The sequence below is a fragment of the Artemia franciscana genome, chromosome 14 (genome assembly GCF_032884065.1).
Source record: "Artemia franciscana chromosome 14, ASM3288406v1, whole genome shotgun sequence".
Taxonomy (NCBI): domain Eukaryota; kingdom Metazoa; phylum Arthropoda; class Branchiopoda; order Anostraca; family Artemiidae; genus Artemia; species Artemia franciscana.
In genome coordinates this window covers 20,004,906-20,030,378 of record NC_088876.1, presented here as the reverse complement: position 1 = coordinate 20,030,378, position 25,473 = coordinate 20,004,906, and the positions used below count along the sequence as shown (strand labels likewise).

The 25,473-nt window shown below is 34.8% G+C and overlaps 1 protein-coding gene across 1 annotated transcript; it reads right to left on the bottom strand.

Moving 5' to 3' along the window:
• Positions 1 to 2,142: 2,142 nt before the first annotated feature.
• Positions 2,143 to 22,444, bottom strand: LOC136035426 (iron-sulfur cluster assembly 1 homolog, mitochondrial-like). Its single transcript, XM_065717223.1, has 4 exons — positions 22,278 to 22,444; positions 12,051 to 12,104; positions 7,593 to 7,698; positions 2,143 to 2,381 (listed from the first exon to the last, which is right to left on the bottom strand). Exons 1-4 carry the CDS (start codon positions 22,359 to 22,361, stop codon positions 2,233 to 2,235), a joined length of 393 nt encoding a protein of 130 aa, XP_065573295.1. The 5' UTR covers positions 22,362 to 22,444; the 3' UTR covers positions 2,143 to 2,232.
• Positions 22,445 to 25,473: the final 3,029 nt, after the last annotated feature.

Below are 25,473 nucleotides of genomic sequence, written 5' to 3'. Positions count from 1 at the left end.
GTTATAGTCTATGTACATTTCCCTTTTTTCAGGAAAGTGTCTCATCTTTTGATGCCTCAGTAAATTAATTAATCAAGACAAAGTTTTGCTTAACTTGGTGTTTATAAGTTAAATAGACACCATAATTGTTCGTATAGTTGTCATGGTTGCAAAAGTAGCTTTCACCTAATAAAGAGTGAACCAGATTAGTTGACCTCAACCATAATATCATTATTGTGAGAGTAGATAAGCAACTTCAAATAGATAACTCCGCTGTAGCCTTATTTTAATGTATGATATTAAGGAGAGGAAGAGAATACATTGATGGAATTTTAACAATTACAATAGTAATCAGGAATTGTTTGGTTCATCAGACCCTTTGGCTCTAGATTTTATAGACTATGAACAAAAGCTATGAGGATAATATTGCTGCTGTTAATGTTGGAAGCGAGGGGCTTTGTCCTATGGAAAATCGTAATGGCTATGGGAGACTATGATAGCAAATAGTAAAGACAACTCCCGTAGACTTAGATTATGGAGATGACCTGCAATTTTTTTAGGTTTTTTGAGTTCAGGGTGTGGGAAGAGGATAAAACTGCTTAAACTGGGAATAAAGGACTAAAAAGAGGTCTCGTTAGGTAATAAGAATATTGACGAAACTGTGTCACTTACCTGAGTAGTATAAACAGTTCGTTCCAACGAACCGTAAGGAAGGAGCGTCTCGGCCTAGTAGTAACCGAAACTCTAAAAACGGAATTTTGATAATGATAGGTACGTCAAAAGAATTGGATTTATATATTGATTCCAAATGTATGAAATTGCTTAAGTTCAATATTACCGATCAGAAGCAACGAACCTGAGGAAACTTGCCCGATATTTGAAGGGGGGTATAACACCCTCAGAAGATTAGCGATCCTAATGAAATTCACATTACCAGATTCAACATATCTAAGAATCTCGCTGTGGAAGTTTCATGTTCCTATCACAAAAAGGTGGAATTTTTCGTCAGAAGGAATATCAAGGAGGCGTATTTATTATTTTTTTTTTCAAGGTGATCAAACGGACGAATGATCCTGGATTGTGAGGAGATGTCTCAATTGAATAAAAATAAAAAGTCCTATTGCACTTCTTAACAGACCAAAAAGATTGAAGGCTGGTTATCCCCACACCCCTTTTTCTCCCTAAGACATCGGATCAAAATTTTGAGGTAGCCACTTGATTCTACATAGTTGAAAGGTACAATGACTATGTCTTTAGGAATGACATGATCCTCTTAGTACATGGGGAAAGAGCTGAATGTTACACAATTTGCTCGTTCTCGTGGGTATTTTTCAAGTGGAGAATTTTTCTGTGGGAGGAGGGGATTTCCTGGCATGATTTTAAAAAAAGGCCAGAAATGAAATAAAAAAACAAATTTTTTCAACTAAAAGTAAGGACCAGGATTTATCTAGAAAGGAGTGTTGAAATTAGAATAAAATTTATTGAGCAGGGAGGATTTTTAAAAAGAACTCGAAACTAATAATGCTTCTTTAATTAAGCCATGGGTACTAAAAGCCATGGTAATGCCAGTATTCCAGCGTAACACACATGAGCGCCAGAATAAGTTGAGGAAGATATGCTAGATTTTGTCAGACATCCAAGAACAATTATAAGCAAATACAATTACAAATCAAGCAATAAGCATTTAAAAAAAATGTGGCTTTGTTCCACTGTCTAGGACTATCATGAAAGGAAATTAAGAAATTTAGATCTTGTTTTTTGAAAATCCATCCAGAGCAAAACGAAAAGCAGGACTCCCTCAAACAGGGTGGGGAAAAATCATTAGAATTCTTCTTTGGAAGTAGGGCATTTATGAAAAGGAGTAGAAAGTAAAGCTTTGAACAGAGTGGGATAGAACAGGAGCATGCACGGCATTGTTGACCTTATGGGATTGGTGCTATGATAAGTAACTGGTATTAATTGTTTTTTTTTGGGGGGGGGGGAGTGAGAGTAAATAAACAGTTGGGATTGAACAGAGAACCTTTAGTAAGAGAACTGATAGTAATAGATTTTTTTTCGAGAATAGCTACTTCTTGTCCCTTGCAAAAATTCTAGTAATGTTTGATACAGCCTTTGGTTTCGACTATGACGGCATTAGACTGTCAGCCGATTTCGAAAATACTATTTAATAATAAAAAACTCGCCCGATGTTTTATTAAATATATTCAATAAAATCTGTAATGTTATATACAACGACTAGACTACTATTCCTTATCAGATCGAAAAACTTTCTCCACATCCACAGGTCCCTTTAATGTTCGGATTATTGAACACAAATTCTGCTGATAAATCCGTTTGCACAAAATCCATTTCCGTTCCCAACAAGCTCAACTGTGCTTTCTTATCAATAAATATACGAACTCCTGAAAAATAATTTCTAGTTAAGTAGCATGTCGAAGAACATAATATGGACAATGAAGGAATATGAGCAAACTCCAAAGGAAGAAGAAAGAATTTCTAAATTAAGAATCTACACGATATTAAAATATAGCGAAATATTGAATTTTTTCTTTTCTTTGCTGAATCCAAATCCGTCCCGTCAACGTCAAATCTACAATTTGCAGTGCCTTTCCATCACCTATAGTTTATGCGCAATCATTGAGGTAGAGGGTCCCCTGTTTTTTACTTTAAAAGAAAGAAGAGAATTCTTTGGAATGTCAACTCTAGTACAAATTTTAAGGCATAGTTAAACATATAGTCAGATTTCTTCTAGTACCACCATATTGTACGAAATAATTTATTGGTTTTTCTTTTTCGCCTTCATCACCAAAAATTGAACATATGAAAAAATAAAATCAAATCAACTAAATATTACACAAAACTGTGGATGCTTGATAAACACAAAATGAATTCTTGAATTTACCAGAAAAACTTGCAGAGATAAACTTTCCTATCGTTTTCTTTTTTTAGTCCAAAACACTAAACTTTCATCAGAACAAAGTTAAAAAACATTCATAAACAAATGCAAGTGACGGAATAATTCTTACTTAATTCTTGGAGTTAAATTAAACAAAAGTTGCCTTAGAACAGGAGAATCTACAGTCAGTCTACTTTGCTGTAATTTCTTAAAGCTTCTAATAACCGCGGGAAATATCCTTTACCATCAGAAACTAATTGGATATTTCTCCAGCTCGTCTTCACTACTTTTTTTACACCAAGATATCCATCAGACTTCGCATATAATTGAAACATGTACGTTTTTTTTCTGACGCAGAACTCACGCACAGCACGTTCAGCAAAACACAGAACTGTTCATTTCAATCAAACGACAAAACAAGTAACATAGAAGTGAGAAAAAAAAAATGCTTTTTATGGATGCGCTTTTCAACGGTTCAGATAAAATATCTCAACAAAGCTGTTGGACAGTAATGATGCTTGGGTTTGCACCAACAAAAAAAAAAAAAAAAAAAAAAAAAAAGATGAAATCTGACAGAATAAATAAAAAAGCTGAGTGAACCTAGGGTTATTGTATGAAATTATCTTTTCTCCAAATGATGTGGTCGACTAACTCGTTTAAGGTGCCTTTCACCACAATTTATTCGAGTTTTATCACATCTTACTGGTTGATTATATACAAATGGCAAAGAAAGATTGTACCTATAAGGGACCATAATACTCACTGACTCTAAACTGCCCTAAATCTGCCCCCCCCAAAAAAAAAACCATACAGGTTTGATCCATATAAGATAGTTGAAATTTATAAAAATAGGACACTAAAAACCTGTAAAGGAGTTGCAGAAACACTAAAGCATCTGGTGTAGACCAGTAATTGGCACATTTATTAGTCAGTAGGCCAAATAGAAACAGCACAACGATTAAAACAGTTTTCGAAGAATCAAATCTGTTTATTATTTTAGTAAAACTTTGTCAGAGTTTTTGACTTTCACAAGGTTCGGACAGGTCGGTTCTTTTCAAATTATAGGCTCTGTCCTATTTTTATAGGATCTCCCGGGCCCAAATATAGGATTCGGAAGTCCTCGGGATCAGATCTGTGGTAGATGGCGTGGGATGCCTGGTCACATAAATTACCAAGTTTCATCCTGATCCCTCCAATCTAAGCGTTTTCCATGATTTTAGGTCCCCCCCCAATGTCACCAGATCCGGTCAGGATTTAAAATAAGAGCTTTGAGACACGATATCCTTTTAAATATCAAATTTCATTGAGATCCCATCACCCGTTCGTAAGTTAAAAATACCTCATTTTTTCTAATTTTTCAGAATCAAACCCCCCCCCCCAAACTACCCCAAAGAGAGCGGATCCGTTCTGGTTGTGTCAATCATGTATCTAGGATTTGTGCTTATTTTTCCCACCAAGTTTCAGCCTAATCCCTCCAATCTAAGTGTTTTCCATAATTTTAGGTCACCCCAAACTCCCCCCAATGTCACCAGATCCGGTCGGGATTGAAAATAAGAGCTTTGAGACACGATATCCTACTAAATATCAAGTTGCATTGAGATTCGATCACCCGTTCGTAAGTTAAAAATACCTTATTTTTCAGAATCAACCCCCCCCCCCTCCCAACTACCCCAAAGAGAGCCAATCCGTTCTGTTTATGCTAATCATGTATCTAGGATTTGTACTTATTTTCCCCACCAACTTTCAGCCCAATCCCTCCACTCTAAGTGTTTTCCAAGATTTTAGGTTTCCCCCTCCAAACTCTCCCAATGTCACCAGATCCGGTCGGGATTTAAACTAACAGCTCTGAGACACGATATCCTTCCAAACATCAAATTTCATTAAGATCTGATCAACGGTTCGTAAGTTAAAAATACTTCTTTTTCTATTTTTTCTGAATTAACAGGCCCCCCCCCCAGATGGTCGAATCGGGAAAACGACTATTTCTAAGTTAATCTGGTCCAGTTCCTGATACCCCTGCCAAATTTTATCGTCCGAGCTTACCTGGAAGTGCCTAAAGTAGCAAAACCAAGACCGACAGAATTTGCGATTGCTATATGTCACTTGGTTAATACCAAGTGCCATAAAAACACTATGCTACAATGAGATTAACCGAACAGACGGACCAAAGGATGATGAGGCGATAAACGATAAAAAGCTTATTCCGACAATCTTCCATGCAGGAGGGCCAATTTTGCACTTATATCAGGGACATCAAACTTACGAATTATCTTACCATTGCTATACCAAGGGGGGAGATAAAGTAAAAATTTACAATATCTGAAATAAAAAGTCCGAATCTGATTAACATCATTTTTCTTTAGAGGGGGATAAAGACCAGATAGATAAAGGACAGATTGATCACAGAATGTAGCTTATAGCCTACCCAGTGCACGTCTATTATACTTCCCTCGATTAGCAACTATCTTAGAATAGCCCATTTGAATAACTGGGCCGTATTCACATCAGCCAGCCAGCGTTCAGCCAGGAAACACATAAGAAGCAAGAACTCCAGTCTCATTAAGCAGAGACTGCTAGCCTATATACTGATCTTCGCTCATTTCGGACTGGCCCAACATGACAAAAAACAAAACATAAGCTACTAGGTCAACACAACAGCATAGCCCAGGCAGAAGAAGCTTACTAAGCCCAACACAAAGCATTAGTTAAGTTCAAAAGCTCAACAGTTATAATTAATTATCAATCTACACCAAAAGACAGAAAATTGCAAATCATGAGCAATGTTCTTAGTGCTCTTCAGCCGAAAATATAGGAATAATAGAATTTTAGCCAAAATATAGGCATTTTATAGGAGTGCATTAAAATATAGGAATTTATTGGAATTTATAGGCGAGTCCGAACACTGATTTCATTAAATTACAGGCACACTCAATAAAAAAAAGTTTAAATAAATTTCAGAATATTAATACTAATTTGAGAAGTCCAGGTACTTCCACCAGATTATCGCATGAATAAATTCATTCTTTTTTCAAATATAATTACAGTGTATCAAAGGATACTTGACCTGTTCATACTTTAACTACTTTAATTGAAATAGTTTAAGTAAAATAGGACACCAAAGTAAAACAGTAAAGATAGGACACCAAACACATGTAAAGGAGTTGCAGAAGCACTAAAACATCTGGTGTAGACCAGTGGTTGGAACACTTATTCTGCTACAAACTCTATGAGTAGACAACATTCAACCTTTGGGACCTGCACGTTATAGTGTTTTTAACTACATTAAATTCGTTTAGAACTTTTACAAAACAGCATATATAGTTTTCAAATAGTTTCTTTTGGTCTTTTCTTAATTTTATTTCTTTAACATAGGATTTTTTTTTCATTTTTTTATTTTGTTTTCTTTTATTTGTTTTCAAATGTTTTACCAAAACATTTGCACAATTTTTAGTTGTTTTTTGCCCCACTAATTTAATTAAAAGTTATACCATTATTAATATTATATATTTTTTTATTTGACTTTTCTGTACCATTGACCGGTCCTAGCCGAGTGGTTAGCGCGCTAAACTTGAAATCCTTTGTCTGTGAGGACAGGGGTTCGGGTCTTGGTATTGCTGGTTATTTGGTTTAGAACGGGAATCAGCGGTGTGACTCAATAACCACAGCCAGAGTTGACCGAGCTCCAGATAGGTACCTAGAAAAATCTGGGGGGGGGGGGAAACATGGTAGGTGTCTAATGATTTGCCCCCAATCACGCACAGCACTACCGGTTGAAGGCAGAGAATCAGGAGATCAGTACCTGCCCTATGTAGAATATTAATCAGTTTGCAAAAAGTTTTTAAGTTTTTAGAATGGTAAACAGATGCTAAAATTGTCTCTTTTTATAGTACTTTGCATCTATCTTATTTTCGGATTAATTCTAATAAAAATACTGGGTACTTTTATATACATAAGAGGGATATAAATAAAAAAAGGTTGTGAGTCTCTAATACCCCCAGGAAACTAAATCATTAAAATAATTAATAAGAACATAAAGATTCAAAGTTTATACAAATGGTATTATTTTAAAATACAGCATAAAAATAGGTTCAGATTATTCACTAACCTTTCTCCTAGTTTATAAAAAAAAAAAAAAAAAAAAAAAAAAAAAAAAAAAAAAAAAAAAAAAAAAAAAAAAAAAAAAAGTCAGTTGTATTTCAATATTTGCATCATTTAATTGTTATTTTTTTGTCGCTCTTTTTTCTTACATTTATCAGTAATTTTTTTATGATGCTTGCCATTGGTCTTTGAAGAAATGCTTCATTACTACATCAAACTTCATCATTACTCGCGTGATATCCCATTACTCACCCATTATGATTTACTTGAAAATAATTTCCATATTCCTAAGTTAGTTATTAATTATTAAAAAATAATAAGTGCCCACAAAATTTATAAAATACATCTGAAAAGCAATTTCATTATTGTATATAAAAACAGGAGCACAAGGAGTCAAACTAGATTGTAAGGCAAAGGTTGTCACATGCTCATAACAAGCTCCTTGAGGATGAATGACCTTTTTTAAAAATGTTGAAGATATGGACATTAAGGATTTTCAATATTTATTAGCAGAAAAATTTGGCTAACAATACTTGGCAAAAATAATTGATGCTAAGTATTTCTTTCATTAAACATACTTTTACAGTCTGTTTCAGGAAGAAAAATAAAATAAAATTACCATCTTGAAGAACCTCCTCGTCCATCTTATCCTTTTCAGAAGCATAGGCAAGGGTATAACTCAAGCCATTGCAGCCCCTCTGCCTCACACCAATCTTTAGGGCTACCTATTAAGTATAACGCATGAAACATCAGCAACTAAACAGATACAACAAGATTCAAGAGAATCCTAAATTACATAGAATTCTCTCTCTGTGGGATGATTTTTCTGTATTTTCTAAATTTTAAGCTTGAATCTCAGTCCTTGCCTTCATCAAGGCAGCAATTTCATTGTCTTTTTTTCCTATTAGAGGGTTTTCAGTTGGTTATGTCGATCTAATGTATATTTAAAATGAGCAATATTTTTCATGCAGATAGAATATGTAAAGACAACACAGTACAAAGTTACATGGGCAATTTTAAACAATAAAGAAAAAAGATGATGAATTTTCTTCAAAAAAATGTAATATATTTTCAATTGTTCTAAGCATGACATTTTTTAAAATGTCTGAAGCTTGTAAAATGCCCAATAACTAAAAACCTTACTTCAAAATTGTCTAGGAAATTTGGATTGAGTTACAAACTAAGGTACAAAAACTTCCCTTTTTATAAAAGTTCCTCTTAAACTACTACTACTACAACTAATAATAACTCGCTGCAGCGCCAAGCCGCCTGAGGCCAACACAGCTACGCACGCTCCTCCTCCAACCTAATCTATTCAAGGCCTCCCTCTTTACACCCTCCCAGGAAGTTCCCATTTCCTTTAAATCTTTATTTGTGACATCCTTCCAGCCCAGACAAGGACGACCTGCTTTCTGTGTAGCCCCAGACGGTTGGCCAAAAAGGACAATCTTTGGCAATCTGTCATCCTTCATCCGCAGAACGTGGCCTAGCCATCTTAACCTTTCTTTCATTATAGCCCTAGGTTGTAGGTTGTTTTTCATACAACCTACTGTTTGAAATACGGTCAGTCAGCCGGGTGTCCAGAATAATCCGTAGGTAATTTCTCTGGAAAACATCTAGTAAATTTTCATCTGCTTTTCGGAGCGCCCATGCTTCAGAGCCATATTTGAACACTGTCATCACTGTAGCTTCCAATATTCTAATCTTGGTTTGCAGACTTATCTTTCTATTCTTTCAAACTCTTTTTAACTGTGAAAAAACACCTGAGCCTTAGCTATTCTACTTCTAACATCTTCACTGCTCCCACCATCTTTACTAATAATACTACCAAGGTAAGTGAAGCAGCCAACCTGATCAATCTTTTCGTTACCCAACGTTACCTTTTCATCTTCACTTATTCCTAGCCTTAGTGACTTAGTCTTCTTCATATTAATTTTCAAGCCTATTCTAGCACCCTGAACTCGCAGAACCTCTAAAAATTCATTCACTTTGCTCACACTTTCATCTAATATGCTTAAATCATCAGCATAATCTAAGTCCAGGAGCGTTTTCCCACCCCATTTGATTCCGTGGTCTCCAATTGCCTTTCCTGTGCTCCTTAAAACGAAGTCCATCAAAATGATCCATATAAAGGGGGATAGAACACAGCCCTGCTTAACTCCTGATTTAATACAAAACCAGTTGCTAACCTCATTTCCAACCTTTACCGCAGCAATATTATTCTCGTACATAGCACAAATCACTTTAATGTATTTTTCTGGTATACCATACAAAGATAAGACCTTTGCTAACGCTCTTCTATCAACATAATCGAAAGCTTATTCATGATCGATAAAACTGAGGACCAAAGGTGTTTGACAATGAAGAGACTTCTCAATTATTAACCCAAGAGTGAAAACTTGGTCGACACATCCTCTACCTTTTTTAAAACCACACTGTTCTTCCCTTAAAACTTTGTCTACAGCATCTCTCAGTTTAAAAAGTATCATATTATTCAGGAATTTGCTACCTACAGAGACCAGACTAATGCCTCGATAATTACGACACTCACTCTTGTCACCTTTCTTATACAGTGGTTTAATTAAGGTTTTACTAAAATCATTGGGTACTTCCCCTTTTTCAAAAATCATGTTCATAATCTTCAGTAGCTTATTCCTAACCTCAGAGCCACCATATTTAAGAAACTCATTTATGACACTATCAGCATTTGGAGCCTTATTATTTTTTAATCCTTTTAGTACTGTCATTAATTCTTCCTCACTAAACAAATCTTCCTTCACGTCCAAGGTATCACAAACTTTTTCATTTTTATCTATATCTTTTCCTGCAACTGTATCTTGGTTTAGCACATTCTCAAAGTGTTCCACCCATCTTTCTTTAACTTTGTCAGCTTCTCTATTATTCCATGAAAATAAGACCTTACCAACAAAACCATTATGATATGCACTAATAGGTCAATATTTTAGATAAAAACAGATTGCCTGATGTAGAGGCTGTTCCTTGGGGGTGGATCGGGGTTAAACAGAATTTTTTAATATTTGATTGTCCAGTCCTGTCTCAACACTCTTCAATCTAAGTGGCTTCAGAGAATGGAGTTGCCAAGCAGTCACTTTCAGACATCTGTTGCAACTGCCTGCTGACACTCGGGCTTGAATTCTTTACCACTTTGAACTAATTGATAATGGCTGGAAACGTCTAAGAGAAAAAAGTTCCAGAGGAATAACAATTTCAGGAAATATCTGGACCAAGCAGGAATTTTGATGTCTGATGCAAGGTCCTTGCTACTGACTGCGCCTCATGGAGAAGGCTGGCAACATTCTCAACGCCACCCTGGTATTAAGATTAAGTAGTTAGTAAGAAGTACTACTACTAAAACTACTAACAACTCATTGCAGTATCAAACCGCCTGAGGCTAATATAGCTACGCCCGCTCCTCCTCCATCCCAATCTATTCAAAACCTCCCTCTTTACACTATCCCAGGAGGTTCCCATTTCCTTTAAATCTTTCTTTATGATATCCTGCCATTCCAACCGCGGACGACCAGCTTTCCGTTTAGCCATAGACGGTTGGCCAAAAAGGACAATCTTTGGCAAGCTATCCTCCTTCATCTGCAGAACGTGCCCTACCCATCTCAACCTTTCTCTCATTATAGACCTAGAAAGCGGGATTGAACCAGACTTTTTGTAAAGTTTACAGTTTGAAATACAGTCAGTAAGCTGGGTGCCCAGAACAATCCGTAGGCAATTTCTATGGAAAACATCTAGCAAATCTTCATCCGCTATTTGGAGCGCCCATGCTTCAGAGCCATATTTCACCACCATCATGACTGTAGCTTCAAATACTTATTCTAATCTTATTTTGCAGGCTTATTTTCCTATTCTTTCAAACTTTTTCTTTTTTTTACTGCGAAAAAATACCCTGAGCCTCGGCTATTCTACTTTTAAGATCTTCACTGTTCCCACCATAATTGCTAATGATACTACCAAGGCAAGTAAAGCTGTCCACCTGATGAATCTTTTCATTATCCAACGTCACCTTTTCATCTTCATTTATTCCTAGCCTCAGCAGCTTAGTCTTCTTAACATTTATTTTCAAACCTATTCTAGCACCCTGAACTCATAAAACCTCTAAAAGCTCATTCATTTTGCTCACACTTTCATCTAGGCTAATAATAATACCAAGGTAAGTGAAGCTGTCCACCTGATCAATCTTTTCGTTACACAACGTCACCTTTTCATCTTCACTTATTCCTAGCCTTAGTGACTTAGTATTCTTAACATTAATTTTCAAACCTATTCTAGCACCCTGAACTTGGAAACGTCTAAAAGCTCATTCATTTAACTCACGCTTTCATCAGTATGCTTAAATCATCAGCATAATCTAAGTCCAGGAGAGTTTTTCCTCCCTGTTTGATTCCATGGTCTCCCATTCACTTTCTTGTGCTTCTTAAGACAAAATCCATCAAAATCATCCATACAATGGGGATAGAACACAACCCTGCTTAACTCTTGATTTAATACAAAACCAGCTGCTAACCTCATTTCCTACCTTAACCGCAGCAGTTTTATTCTCGTACATCACTTTTATATATTGGTCTGGTATACCATACAATGATAAAAACCTTTGCTAAAGCTCTTCTATCAACAGAGTGGAATGCTTATTCATTTGATAATCACCGCACTCATTCTTATCAAATTTCTTATACAGTGGTTTAATTTATGTTTTCCTAAAATCGCTAGGCAATACCGCCTTTTCAAAAATTATATTCATAATCGTCAGTAACTTATTTCTAACCTCAGGGTGGTCATATTTAAGAAACTCATTTACCACACTATCAGCACCTGCAGCTTATTTTTTTAATCCTTTTAGTACTGTTGCTACTTCTTCCTCACAAAACAAATTATAAGAAGCAATAAGTACTGCTTGTAAATAACGAAAGAAAAACGAACTAAAAGAAAAACAAATGGGTAGCCTAATATATTGCCAGTTTGCAGCTATAATTTTTCACAAACATTGTTCTCTGCTAGCAACAAAACTGTCAGCCCTTAATGTTAAGAAACAAATATCCATTCTTACTGCATCAGGCTTCTGGGACAGAAGATTCTTCACCCTGTTCACAGCAGATGGTGTCTGAAAGAGAGATAAGAATGTTATGTCCTTGATAAAAAAAAGTTTTGCTTTCAAAAGTATCTGAAAATCCAAAAATTGGTCTGTCTATATATATTATACATTCCAAAGATATAGGGTGAGATAATGTGTTTTCCATTTTTTTTTTATAAAGGCTATTCAAACTTACTGTTTTACCAATCAAACCATTCATGGTATTAAACAGTAAGCGAGTATTGGTCCTTATCAATCCTAGCCAAAACTGCAAAAATTCAAATTTTTAAAAGAATATATTATTAACTAGCTTAACTAGATTAACTAGCTTAGTGAAAAGTTTCAGATGTCCCATGTCTGTTTTTTTCTGGTCACATTATATAAGAAGGGTGATCTTAAAAACGTGGCAAGGGACTTGACCAGAAATCGTAGTTACTAGACCTGTTTTTAAGGTCCAAAAATTATTAAAGGGAACCAACAGCCATCCATGCCCTTTTACCCTTGGGCATCCCTGTAATCCCCTATGGCTAATAGATTACCTTTCGGCTTAGAAATTACCTACTATTCATAGCTAGGTTTAAATGGGGAAAAGGTGGTATATTTGTTCTTTGCTGTATGATTGGCTTGAAAGTTTTGAAGACAGTTTCCTAGGTCAAATGAACCTAAAAGCACAAATAACAGTCAGACCTTTAAGGAATATGAGGGGGGTGACGATCCCACTCGTATCTGTGGTAATTAATGTATCAACAAAATCCAAATTTTGATCCTGGTTCCAAACACATAAAAACTCTTCATTATAAATCTAATTACCAAAACTCAACTTTTTAAGCAGCAAAAGAGATGATGCTGCAATAGGGTGCTGTTGTTGTTTGGTCAATTTATGCTACAAAACAACAGTTTATGAACAAACATGAGCAAACACAGCTGAACAAAGATTATGAGATAGCCAACCAGTTTAAAACCGGAAACATTCATTTAAATCTTCACTTTTACAAGTGCATAATGTGATGGTGTAGCACATGCCATCAATAAACATAAATTAAATCCATGCAAAAGGAAAATAATACTATTATTGACAATAATCTAAAAGTTTCCCTTGAATTAGTTCATGCATTTGAGCCTTCAGTAATTTCTGCACAATACTGAATAGCTGCACAAAACTTTTAAGGGAGGTGCGCCATTCATAGGGGAATGCTGGGAGCCTTAAAAAGTTCATTGATATGTCTAAGTTTCTGTGAGTGGTTCTTTTGATCAATCTAAAAAGATTGATGATTTGTTCTCAACTTCTCTATCTGGATGAAGATTTCAATTTAAATTGAGACTATATTTGTATGCTTACTACCCAGGGTGATAATATAATCAGAGATTAATATTATGTACAGATTGATTATGATTCACAGCATTCTTATACTGTCATCAGCTTTTATATATTTCTGCTGATGACAGATGCTGTACAGGTGACCAAAATATCCAGTATTTTTTTGTGAATTATCACTGTTTAATAAAAGGATTTATCCCTACTTGAATTTTTATTTACTGAGTTAGAGAAGTAATTGGTAGATTTTCAGTATAGCTTGTGGATTCAAAGATTTGTTAAGATCAGTAGATTAAAACATAGAACACAATCATTTAAAGAATAAAAGTGAGTACTACTACAAAAAAGAAATTTTAAAGGCCTAGAAGAAATCCCCTGATATGTATACTATCTTGAAAAATTTAGCAATAACTGCTAGCAATTTTTTCATCGCCATATTTTTGTGAGACACTGTCTATGATGTTCAATAATATTGAGACAAATAAACATAATTGATTAAAAAATTAAGTCAATGGCAACTGTTTGGCCTTGAAACATACCAAGTATAGGCCCAAAAAAGAAGGCTTAACAGAGACTTAAGCACCAAAAGGGTCACCAATTGGTCCAATGATTTTAGTTATTAAACACTATAATAGTTTGAAAATTAGCCTACTTTCAAAAGATCTAAGATTCTTACTTACGTTAATCCTAAAACCATGTCACTTTCTTTACCAGCACACCCTCCTCTCCTATTGTACAAATATATATAGTATTCCAGATTGTGAATACTCCATTAATTTCTTGTAGCTTATTTTCTGTTAAATTAATTACCCTCATTTAAACTTTGGAGAAAAAAAAGGTCCATACTGGACCTGTTGTGCTCCATACTAGTGGTTTAGTAGTGCTAACATCAGTATATGGTTGAATGAGACATGCAGCCCCACTCATATTTCCATGACTTGTTATTCCATTCTTTGTCTGGCCAGGATTTGAAGGATATAACAGTGAGTAAATTCACCATTCCAGCGTGGAGGTTCTTCTAGTTGTTGACAATGTGCTAAGAGAAGAAATGATGCTGCATTTGTGTGTTAACAAGACATTGATGAGTGGCATCTTGTATGATGGTGACTTAAATTTTTGGTAGAGAGGGGGTTGTTTTGTTGTGCATTAAACTTGCAGGTTAGCATTAAGTCTCCATAGCAGTGCCTTGTGTTGGACAGACAAGACAAGTGTCAGCAGCTGTAAAAATTCCATTCTCTTCTTGTATGGGAGATCTTGTAGGCCAGCTATACACTTTCAGCACACCTCTGAACTCTCTCAATTAGGGGTGAACTGGAGTAAGTCTGACAAAAGATTAACTTCAACATCCCTATTTTATCTGTCTTGTGATTAGAGAATTATGTGGTTCTGTGCTTCATCTTCTTTGTTTGGCTTGGTACTTGACAACAGTCTATTGTCATTACTTTTAATTCCTTTTCTAGCAAAGGAATTTTGAACTTTTGAGGAGAGTATCTTTGCTGGCTACAAGGTAGGTAGTAATTTTTAAGAGATAGTGCTGATAAATAGAAAGATGATAGAATGATTCTAAATAGCTGATGAGTTAATAGGATAGTTGAAGTCTTTACTGTACTTTATTTGTCAGTCAGTCAGTGCATTCTCAAGTCAGTCAGGAGATATAGGGGGTATCAGACTTACCCCAGAAAAATCCCTAAGTGGGGTAACTTCAACATGTCAGACTTACCCAAAAACAGAGTAATTCCAACATAAGGGGCCAGATTTACCCCATGTATAAAACTGGCCTTTCTTTTGCAGTTCTAGCATAGATTTTCGTGAAGTTTTCTTTTTTTTTTCAACCATTCATCATATTAACAATTCCCATTACCAACAATGGGTCTGCTGTAAGCTTCATCATTGTGTTTTGGTCCCAGACCCCTCCAGATGACTCAAGACCTACCATGATTTCCCTATCTTTTAACTATTTTTACACTAATTCACCTATGTTTTAAGCTTCCTTTAATCCAAACCTCTAGGACTTTTGGCCAGGATAAAATCACGAGATATTCACAGGGTTATTTTCGAAGGGCTGAAATCATCCAATGAGCAGAAGCTTGTGAACTGGAAATGACTCATCGAAATTATATTTCAGATCAGGGAGACATACCTTATCCCTTCTCTTATTGAAAAATCATTTCATGCAATAAGATTTTATGATTCCACTATCCCAGCAAACACAAACTGAGCAGTGATTGACAAGGCAAAGTTTGACCCAGTCAAGTTCAAACAGTATGCTGAGAGTAAGAAATCAGAGACTCAGAATTTGACAAGAGGGACAACAAAAGTGTATACTACAAATGAATACATTGCCAATACAGAGTTCATTAGTCAAAAAAACAAATCAAATGCATGACAAATCATTTGAAGAACTTCTCTTGGACTGACCATTTCACCCTTCTCTTGATGCCTCAGCATCCTGAACAACCAGTAGGCAGAGAGTAGCTTGGGAAGCTAAAGCAATCACATCTGTAGAGGCTTTGAGAGTAGCTTGAACAAAGCAAGAGAGAGAAAAATAACATAAAAGCTCAAAAACAAAAAAGAGAAAGTAAAAAACATACTCAAGCAAAAAATAGAAAGAAAGATGACCTTTCAAGTGAAGATTCTGTCACTGATATCCCATCGGATTCCTGAACTGACCTAATGGATATCTGTAATAGGTCTACAGTTGGCAGTGAGCATAAAGAAGAGAAAAAAAAGAAGCTAAACATGAATCAAATGGGTGCTATGCTGTAGCAAATGATACCAGAAGTGATCAACAATGCTGGTATATCAGATGACTGTTTCCCAATAAAAATTTCTTTGCTGCCTGAGCTGAGCTAAATATGTATATGAATGACCAAATAAAGATGACATTGACAAGATCAAAGAAGACTGCATCTTTGCTGGACCATTGAAGCTTCTTGGAGCTGGTCCCATGACTCTACCATCATTCCAAATTTGACATGTCATCAGCCTATGCAAGAACCACACTAGGGTCATCAAGTGATCAAAATTTTCTTTTCTTGAACTCCTTCTGATACTAATTGAAATTGCTTTTTTTTTTCCAGTTTTTTAAAGCATGGTGCTACATTTTTCATGTTTACTATAAAAAACTGAAATTTTTTTTCAGAGACTTCTTCTCTGTACACAGTAAAACCAACACTGTCAGAGTTAAATCAGAGTAAACCAAAACTGTCCCCTGGTTCAGAGAAAATATTGTTGCCATTATCAGTGGATATAAACCTGCTGAATATGAACAGTAACACAACCCATGACCCAGTCAACCATGTACACATAAATACCTGCCATTGAAAGTTTCAATCTGAAATAGTTGTGTGGTACCTTTTTGAAAGCCTTGGCAAGGTCTAAAATCAAGTCTATAGTTTGTTACTAGAGTCTACAGTATGTGTTACTACACTTTATTTTACTAGTATAGCCCAAAAAGGTTACAGTGCAATTGTATCTTTGAAAACTTCATAGAGTCAGCAGATTCAGGCCCAGCTATTTTTGGTGATGGGTAAACTCACGTGGTGGAACTCTCTTCTATTGGATAAGAATAGACATACAGTGTGTTCTTGTTACTACCATTTTTGAAAACTCCTTTTTCTGCCTCCTTGCAAGCAAAACACAGCTATTAGCAACCAATATATGACTTTAACAGAAAATGAACTGTATGCTGCTTTGTGATATTAGTCTCCATCTGTTGTTCTGCTTTTATATATTTGTGCATTTTCTATTTGATGTTCTTTTGTTGCTATCTTTCCTTTTATTACTCTGCTAGTGACATTATATGTTTTATTGTGAGGAATAAATTTCACTCATTCCAGACAAAAAAACATATAATGTCACAATTTTCAATTCACAATTCTCATCTGTTTTTTCCTCCAATACCTGTGTTGCTTATCCTACTCCTCTTTTATATGATGTATAGATGGAACCAATTGTGATATAATAGTTCTAAAGGAACTTATATCCCTCAATCTGAATAAATTTGCTGGACTAGATGGCAAAAAATTATTGGTGGCATGCTGCCAAAAAAATATTGGCAGCACACCATCAATTTATTGGCATTTGTTCTATATTTAGAATTTTATTTTAGCTGCTTTTAAAAGTTTGAAAACCTAAATTGGTATCAGTTTTTATCACAATTCAGTCCACAATTCCTTTTTAGCTTCAGTACCATGACTGAATATTAGATAAATAAGAATGAGATATCAATCTTAACTTCTTATGAACATTCTTTTACCCCAAATGATTGATAGCAAGACCTTAAACTGCCTGATATTTGGATTAATCTGACAGAATAGGTAATTCAAAATTTAAGTTAAGCTCTAAAGCTTGAATTAAACAAATTCACTAGCACCATAAAACCATGGCTAATTTATGAAACCTTGATAGAATCTGAAGTTTAAATCTTGCTTCATGTCTGAATTTCCTAGTCTTGCAACCTGCATTCCACTTCTTCAATTAACCTATCCCTCACTCTCTACACTACAGAAGCTACTTTGCTTCAAGATTGAATCCTCTCACTTAAGTGTTATATAATAAAAGTTTAAAAATTAAATGTTTCAACCATCTCCTTTGAGAATGTTCTCCCCATTATTCTCCTCCCCATTTCAGCAATTAAGGTACTGTGGTTGCAGACATACTTGAACATGGTTGGTAAGCATATCAAACAATCAAAGTTTAACTTCAGAACATAGAATTTAATATTTGATGGTTTTTTTTTGTAAATAGCCACTTTTCAGAAAACTTAGCTTATTGTTCTTTAAAAACAGTTTGTTCTCAGTTGTTAGAAGACAAAGAAGCAAAATTTCATAAAGAAAAGCATTATATGTTATTAAATTTTTAATTATGGCTTTAAATTTCAGAGTTTACTTTAAACTACCATTTAAATTCCCTATTTTGTCAATTCCCAGGCAGTTTATTTAGCCTGAAGAAATAATTCAAAACACTTTTTAGAAATAAAATCTATCAGTTTTCTTTAAAGCTTTGACAAGCTTGTGGTTACCATGCATAAAAATAAGCTTGTTTACACAATGTAGGGCCAACATAGAACTTAGCAGCAACAATCAGTCCTGCACCCCTGAAAATCATTTCTGCTGCAGCACTTGGTGTTGGCAATGACAAAACTTTTCTTGCCAAAACTGCAATCCATGGAAGCTGAGTAAAGTTTCTTTTCCAGAAGACAATGCTTGGATTGATTACATCAACTAGAGGAGGATCTTGTGATCTCCTGGCATGGGCTGACAAGTCCAGATATAAATTTTCTTGACACTTAATAAAAATCATCATTTTCCCCTTGTTGTGCATTGTCATTCTGACACATTATTTGATCAAGCAGCCTTGTTTCTTCATGTATAATCATGAAGACATTTAGAGTGGATGCTCGTCTGAGAAAACCCACTAATCATATTCACACAACTGATTGCATAGCTGATCCAAAGACAGTACCAGAGGTTTCAGCCTTTTCTTCAGGCCTTTCAAGAACCCTCTCCTCTTTGTATAAAAGAATTTCTACTGCACTAAATGCTTACCAAAAGTTGAAGTGAAGAGAACTAGAGTGTTGATTGGACAAATTTAGTACACAGGAGATGTGATAAAGTACCTTATATCAGCCACCAGCACTAGAGGTTTAACCATTTTGAACAAGAATTCCCTTCTTGTCAGTGAACCATCAAAAAGGTTTAGATGCTCATCAATTTCATTTTTCTTGAATATTTTGAAGTCCAAAAGTGCAGCTTTCACCATGAGATCATGCCTTGGGAAGCAAAAGTCAAACTTGCTTTTTACATTTTCTTTGAGAAGCAAAATTCAGCTACTATCATTAGGTTGCTCCTCAAACTGACCTATTAGGAGGCCCTGACAGAGCAGAGCAACATTTAGGATGAGAAGAAATTCTTCCTCTATAGCATTAACCTTAGTAGAAAAATTTTGTTGCAAAGAGCAAAGGTCACACATCAGTTCATATTCCTCATCATCTAGAACACAGTCTGGTTTCCCAATTTTACACAAAACACTTGCCAGAGGGCCTTTGTGTTGAATAATACTTTGCATCATACTAAATGTTGCATTCCATCTTGTTGGCAAACCCTGTTCTAGGGACCTGCATTGTTCATATCTTGATAACATAGGAGGCAGATCATCAGCAACCTGCACAGTGGGCAACTGAGCATTAGAATCACAAACCTCATCTAAATCACAACATCTTTTATGGAATTCATTACTATTTTAAATTTGATTTTTTTTTTCCAAGAAGGCTGTTAGGAAGACAAAGAATTTGTATATAAGCTTAATTCTTTCACTTTGTACATGCTTTCACATACATATGTATAAAAAAAATTTTGGGTGGGGGAGGGGGGTTCTGTTACTTATAAATTTTCCATCTTGCTTTCAGGCCTTTGTAGATTTGTTGCATTTTTGCATATGGTAAAACATTTATAAATAAGGTATTCTCTGAGGTATAGTCAAAACTAATTTTAATTAGAAAATATTACATTGTAGCAAAGAGGACTGAAACAAGTGAATGATAATTGCAAGTCCAAAATTGATGAGTAGATTCAAAAACTTTTTGAGAGGATCCAAAATTTTTGTAGGTACTGTAAGATAGTAGATTTTGCATTATATTTGCCACTCAATAATCTCAAAAAATATTTTGGCACTTGAAACTTCCAGTGGTGGTGTTGGTGCACTGAAGTATTTTCAGCAGCAATTTGCTATAAGATTTTCAGCAGCACACCCCTTGTTTTCAGCATGGTTTTGGGGACTACTCCAGATTGAAAAACTGCACATATCATTTCTGTATTTAAAAAGGCGCAAAGGACCTTGTCAAAAATTATCAACCCATTAGGACAACATCAGCAGTTAAGGTTTTTCAAGCAATAATCAATTCTGCAGTTGTTAGACATCTTGAAGTAAATAATGTTTTGTATAGCTCAAAGCATGGCTTTCATGCAGGAAGATCTGATGATACCAATCTTCTTCAATCTGCTGATACATGATGTTCATGCCCTTCTAAAAAATAGTCTTGGGCTGCTTGGTCAATGGGCTGAGGCTTCTTGAATTTAATTTTACTATATGCAATATCATTCAGTTTGACAAAACAAATCCTTGTCACTCTTATTTTCCTTAGGCCATCCACTCCCCTGTGTATATAATGAGCAAAATCTTGGTATCACTATTGACAATGAACTAAAATTCAGCACTCATGCTAAGAGGACTGCTACTGATACTAGTTCAACTATGGAACTGATTAAGCATACTATTTCTGCTTTTCCCCCTATAGGCATTAGTCCTCTATATAAGGGACTTGTGTATCATAAGCTTGAAGTTGGAATGTCTTTCGTATCCCCATATTTTAGAAGACATAAAAGTTCTTGAAGATGTGCAGAGACATGACATGAAAGTTGTATCTGGCATGCAGGAGCTTTCCTACCCTGCAAGACTATCAAAGCTGAATCTTTCTACACTTGTTTAGTGGAGAAATAGAGGGGATCCCATTATTCTCTACTGTTGGTACCAACTCAAGAACTAGAGGTCATCACCTGAAACTTGTTTCAAGATGAAACAAGGATGAAAACTTGTTTCAATTGGGATGCTGCTGATCATCTAACTGCACCTGGTCACTAAAAAACTTTGAAAACAACTTGTTATCATTCTGGACCTCTACAAAAAGAATCCGTTAGATTGCTACAAGACATATTAGGCTAGGGCAGAGTAAAGTAAAGAGATGTGCTTTTAGAAACATTATCTTAGAATTTTTTTTAAGTATGGTAATTTTTAGAATTTTAGAGTGCTTCCGTCTGGAGTTGTTAATTGCTAGAATAGTACCTTTTTTTTATTTTAATGTCACTAAACATATAATTGATTTACAGAAGTTATAAATGTCTGTATTTTTTGTCTTTACTTTTGTGATGTGTAACCTGCCAACAAAATTGTACTTAAAGTCTCCAAATTTTTGATATATAGGATTCAAAAGGGTCAATGTTGGTATTACTGGAACAATTTTTTTGGGTCATGAAACTATTGTTAATAGATGCATTTTGACTTGTTGAACATCTTTTCACTGTTGTAAAACTACACCATTACTCACCATTATGGAGTTATTCAAACTGAAAGTTGGTCAATTCTTTCATAAATAATCTTCTCTAAAAAAATCCAAAATTTGCACAAACTGTCTCTAAAAGCCACAGAGCAACTTTCAATCTTAAAAAGTTAGCAATTTCAAATTCTAATCAACAAAAATGGAAATGATTGCAATTCTATATGCATAAATACAAGAATATTTAGGCCAGAATAACTCCACAATGGTAAGTTTGCAGTAGTTTTACAAGAGAGAAAAGATGTTCAAAAAGTCAAAATGCATCTATTAACAATAGTTTCATGGCCCAAAAAAATTGTTCCAGTAATAGGCTACCAACATTTACCTTCAAAAGTTATGGGCAATGTTTACACTCACAGACTATTCAATTAGCTAAGAAATAAACTTACTACCTCTGTGGTCAGAATTGCATCCTGAATCCAAATTTAATATTCATTTTCATTGGAAATGGCCTTTAAATCCACCCCTACATATACCAATTCAGGAAATATTTCAATATAGGGTATGTGCTTGCATATTAGGGGGGGGGGTAAAGTTTGTTTCTGATGGAAATGAATGTTAAATCTGGATTCAGGATAGAATTCTGACTACAGAAATAATTTTGAACTTTACCTCTACCCCCTGCCTCTAATGTAAAAACATATTTTCAATCGAATTGATTTTTATACTTCCGAATTTTCCATTGTTTTTGCCAAAACTTTACAAAGTAAACTCACATGCTCTCTGTGGACTAGTATACTAAGTAGCCTATTTTATTCATTCACAAAGAGCTAACCAGCATAATAGCTTGTCTGACTGGTATACTTCTCCTGCCTTTCAAGGCTCTTACAGTAGCAGAAGCAACAACTCTAGCAGCCATCAATAATTAACCATGGATTTCTTCAAAATAAAATTTGCTTATGCAATTGAAGTCTTTTTCTTCATTGAATCAATGTTGTCATAGGTGTCAAAGATTTCAGAGATCCTAAAAGAGATGAAATGGACAAATTTACCGTATGCATTTTTGGAAATCGAATTTATCTAATTTCCCCACTGAAACTTCTTTATCCTACTTTTGTTATGGTTTATCTGCTTTCAAGAAAGATAAATAACTAACCTATTATAAGGTTGATCCTGCAGCAAACAAATCAAAATTGTATCTCCTTTTAATTAATTTACAGGCTATCTTTGTCGCAGGAGAGCAATTTCTAATTGGGCTTATTTTGGGGTTACAATAAGGAATCTGCGATAGAAGGAATTTTACCTCATTAGCTGTTTTCAAATTTGACGTAGTCCTTCCCTATATAGTCCCATTTTTTTCAAATTTTTAACCTATCAAGACCAGTAGCGTAATTTCGTCAAAATCCTAGGGGGTAGGAGGTTGGAGCCAATTTTCCCAAACGAAGTAAAAATGGCAGTAAAAAATTGGTTCTTTAGCACCATAAAGACCAGTGGCGTAATTTTGTCAAAATCCTGGGTGGAGGAGGTTCTAGCTAATTTTACCAAATCAAGTGAAAACGATAGCGGAAAATTTATCCTTTAGTACCATTAAAAATTGTCCATATTGTACCATTAGGGCAAAGATATACTAAAGTAAAGTGATCTGTTTTTCTGGATGTTTGAAACAAGCAGGCTTATTTTAATTTTAACAAGATTTTGAAGAATCTAAATTCCGGCTGGGGAGTCAAACTGGAGTCTGGAGGGGCCAGCAGTTTTTTCCTTCCCCACATAGAATCACGCCCCTGATCAAGACAGAGATCATTTTCCACAATCTCAGTCGCTTGAAACATAACTGATGCCGAAAAAAAGAATAAATGAGAGTTCTGTTTTATTTTTATGACAGATAGAAAAAGGAAAAATGGTCAGATTTACAGTATTTTCTGCTACTTGTTCCTTTTTTTAGTATAAAAATTTCATTTTAGAACGGCACTGAAATTTTCTCTCTTTTATTTTTTGTTAGCTCTATGACAGCCACTGATATTGACATAAACAAAACAACGTAAGCCAGATTCTGCAAAATTTTATTGTCGCATATTGCCGTTAACCTGAAATCTCGACAACTTTTGGGCTCTATTTTTCGATTCATATGGCCATAGAGGCAAAAAAAGTATAAAGGTCAAATTTTATAGAATACTTTGGTCAGGTTTCACCGTTATTCCACAATGGCACTTAATTTTGAAATCGTAGCCGAAATGTCATAAATTTAACTCGTTGCTTTCTTAACTTTTGCATGATATAAAAAAGCAGTATAAGATTCCTTACTTTACATTCTTTGACTATGCTGATTGAAAATCCTTGTAAAGCTCTGATTTCAACAAGGTGTAAAGCTTCTGCCTTCTTTTTACTGAAAACACAAATTTTGATACGATGCCATTGTTTTACACAGTCAGGACTGGACAAGTAGCATAGTAGACACAATGCTGCTAACTAAGTCAACTTATATTTGTTAACTGTGAAAAAATAACAGTTGGTTAGTCTGGAACTGGTTGTTAAAGTAAATTATTAGTTAGGTATCATTTAGGACTTTGATATCAAATACAAGTTTATATTTTTTTCTAGAAACAGGAGACATTGTATATGCTATGTGGAGGTTATGTCGGTTCATAACCTCGAAAGGTAAAAAAATCAGAAAAAAGATATTGGTACTAAACGTTGAATATTTATTTGCCTAATGTTTAAAAATTCATTCGCCTAATATTTAAAGAACAGTTTTTACTGTGCGGAGAAAACATATTAATAGCATTATTCAAGCTAAAATGCTTTATTTATGTATCTCATGCTCAATCAGGTAGAAGTCATAAAAGAATCCAGCAAAATCTATCTACATTAACACAAATTTGTATGACATATCAAGGAATGCAATGTTATCTTATTTAGGCCCTCTTATTAAAACATGATGTGTATTTTTTCGGAGCCTTATATGCATCTTTTACTCATTAGACAGGTATATCAAAATCAATTTGCGCTAAGTATTGTAGATATTTGCTTTAAAGGTTTTTTTTTAATCTTACTACATTAAAATAATTAAGAATAGAATACAGAACTATATTAGCTAAAACACTGATCGACATCGATTGTTAATAAACGGAGGGGTGTGTGTAATGTAATCAAGAATTTATCCATTGAGACCTAATTAAAGGTTAGACATTTTTACCTTTGGATATTAAACCAGCTAACTTATCTTAAGATTTGGTTACTTATTGTTCACATTAGTGTCTTGTCATCGCATCTAAAATTGTTGGCTAAAAATAAATAATAAGAAAAGCGTAAATACATGTCAAGTTTATAACTTCGGTAAAAAATTAATAAGAAAAAGTCCTTTTGTAATGTTTTCAAAAGGTTTACCTTTCTGTCAGAAGTTAAAGTACCAGGTAAGTGGTGTTTTCCTTGCATCAAGTCAACAAAAAGCATAGTCTTGAAACAAAGATAAGGAGGAGTCTTAGTACTCAAAGCGCACGGATATTATAAGAAGCATAACTACAAACGTACAGAAATTACAATTAATAAATAAATGAGACTTGGAAAAAAGTTTTGGCGAGTTTTAAGCCAAACTTTGAAACAAAAAATAAAAGGACCACCATCATCACAAAAGAGAATGGTACTACCACCAACTTAGAGATTAGGGTAACATTGCGCTTTACTTAAAACTACATAGATAGGTGAAATTAAACCTTATTGAGCCAACAGATTATCAATGTATGTTTATAAAATTGATGGAAAGGGAAGAAAGTATTAATGAAAACTGGAGTCATGTCTGAATAGTAAAACTAAAATACTTATCACAAACATAAAAATGTAAACAAAGAGAAATTACTGGAAGGTTGAAAAAAGGCAGCTACAGAGAAGCTGAAGAATCATAAAGCGTCGGGAATCGACGCCATACCAGCAGAAATGTACAAGACAAGCCCAAGGCTTCTTGCAAAGAACCTATAAAAACTGCTCAAGAAAATTTGGGTACAGGAGGTTCTCCCAGACGATTGGAAAGTTTCAAT

Coding starts and splice junctions, on each gene's coding strand:
- LOC136035426 (XM_065717223.1), bottom strand. CDS start 22,361: ATGGCTGCTAGAGTTGTTGCTTCTGCTACTGTAAGAGCCTTGAAAGGC. Junction 7,699..12,050: donor TGTCCCAGAAGCCTGATGCA/GTAAGAATGGAT, acceptor TATACTTAATAG/GTAGCCCTAAAGATTGGTGT. Junction 2,382..7,592: donor CGAGGAGGTTCTTCAAGATG/GTAATTTTATTT, acceptor ATTATTTTTCAG/GAGTTCGTATATTTATTGAT.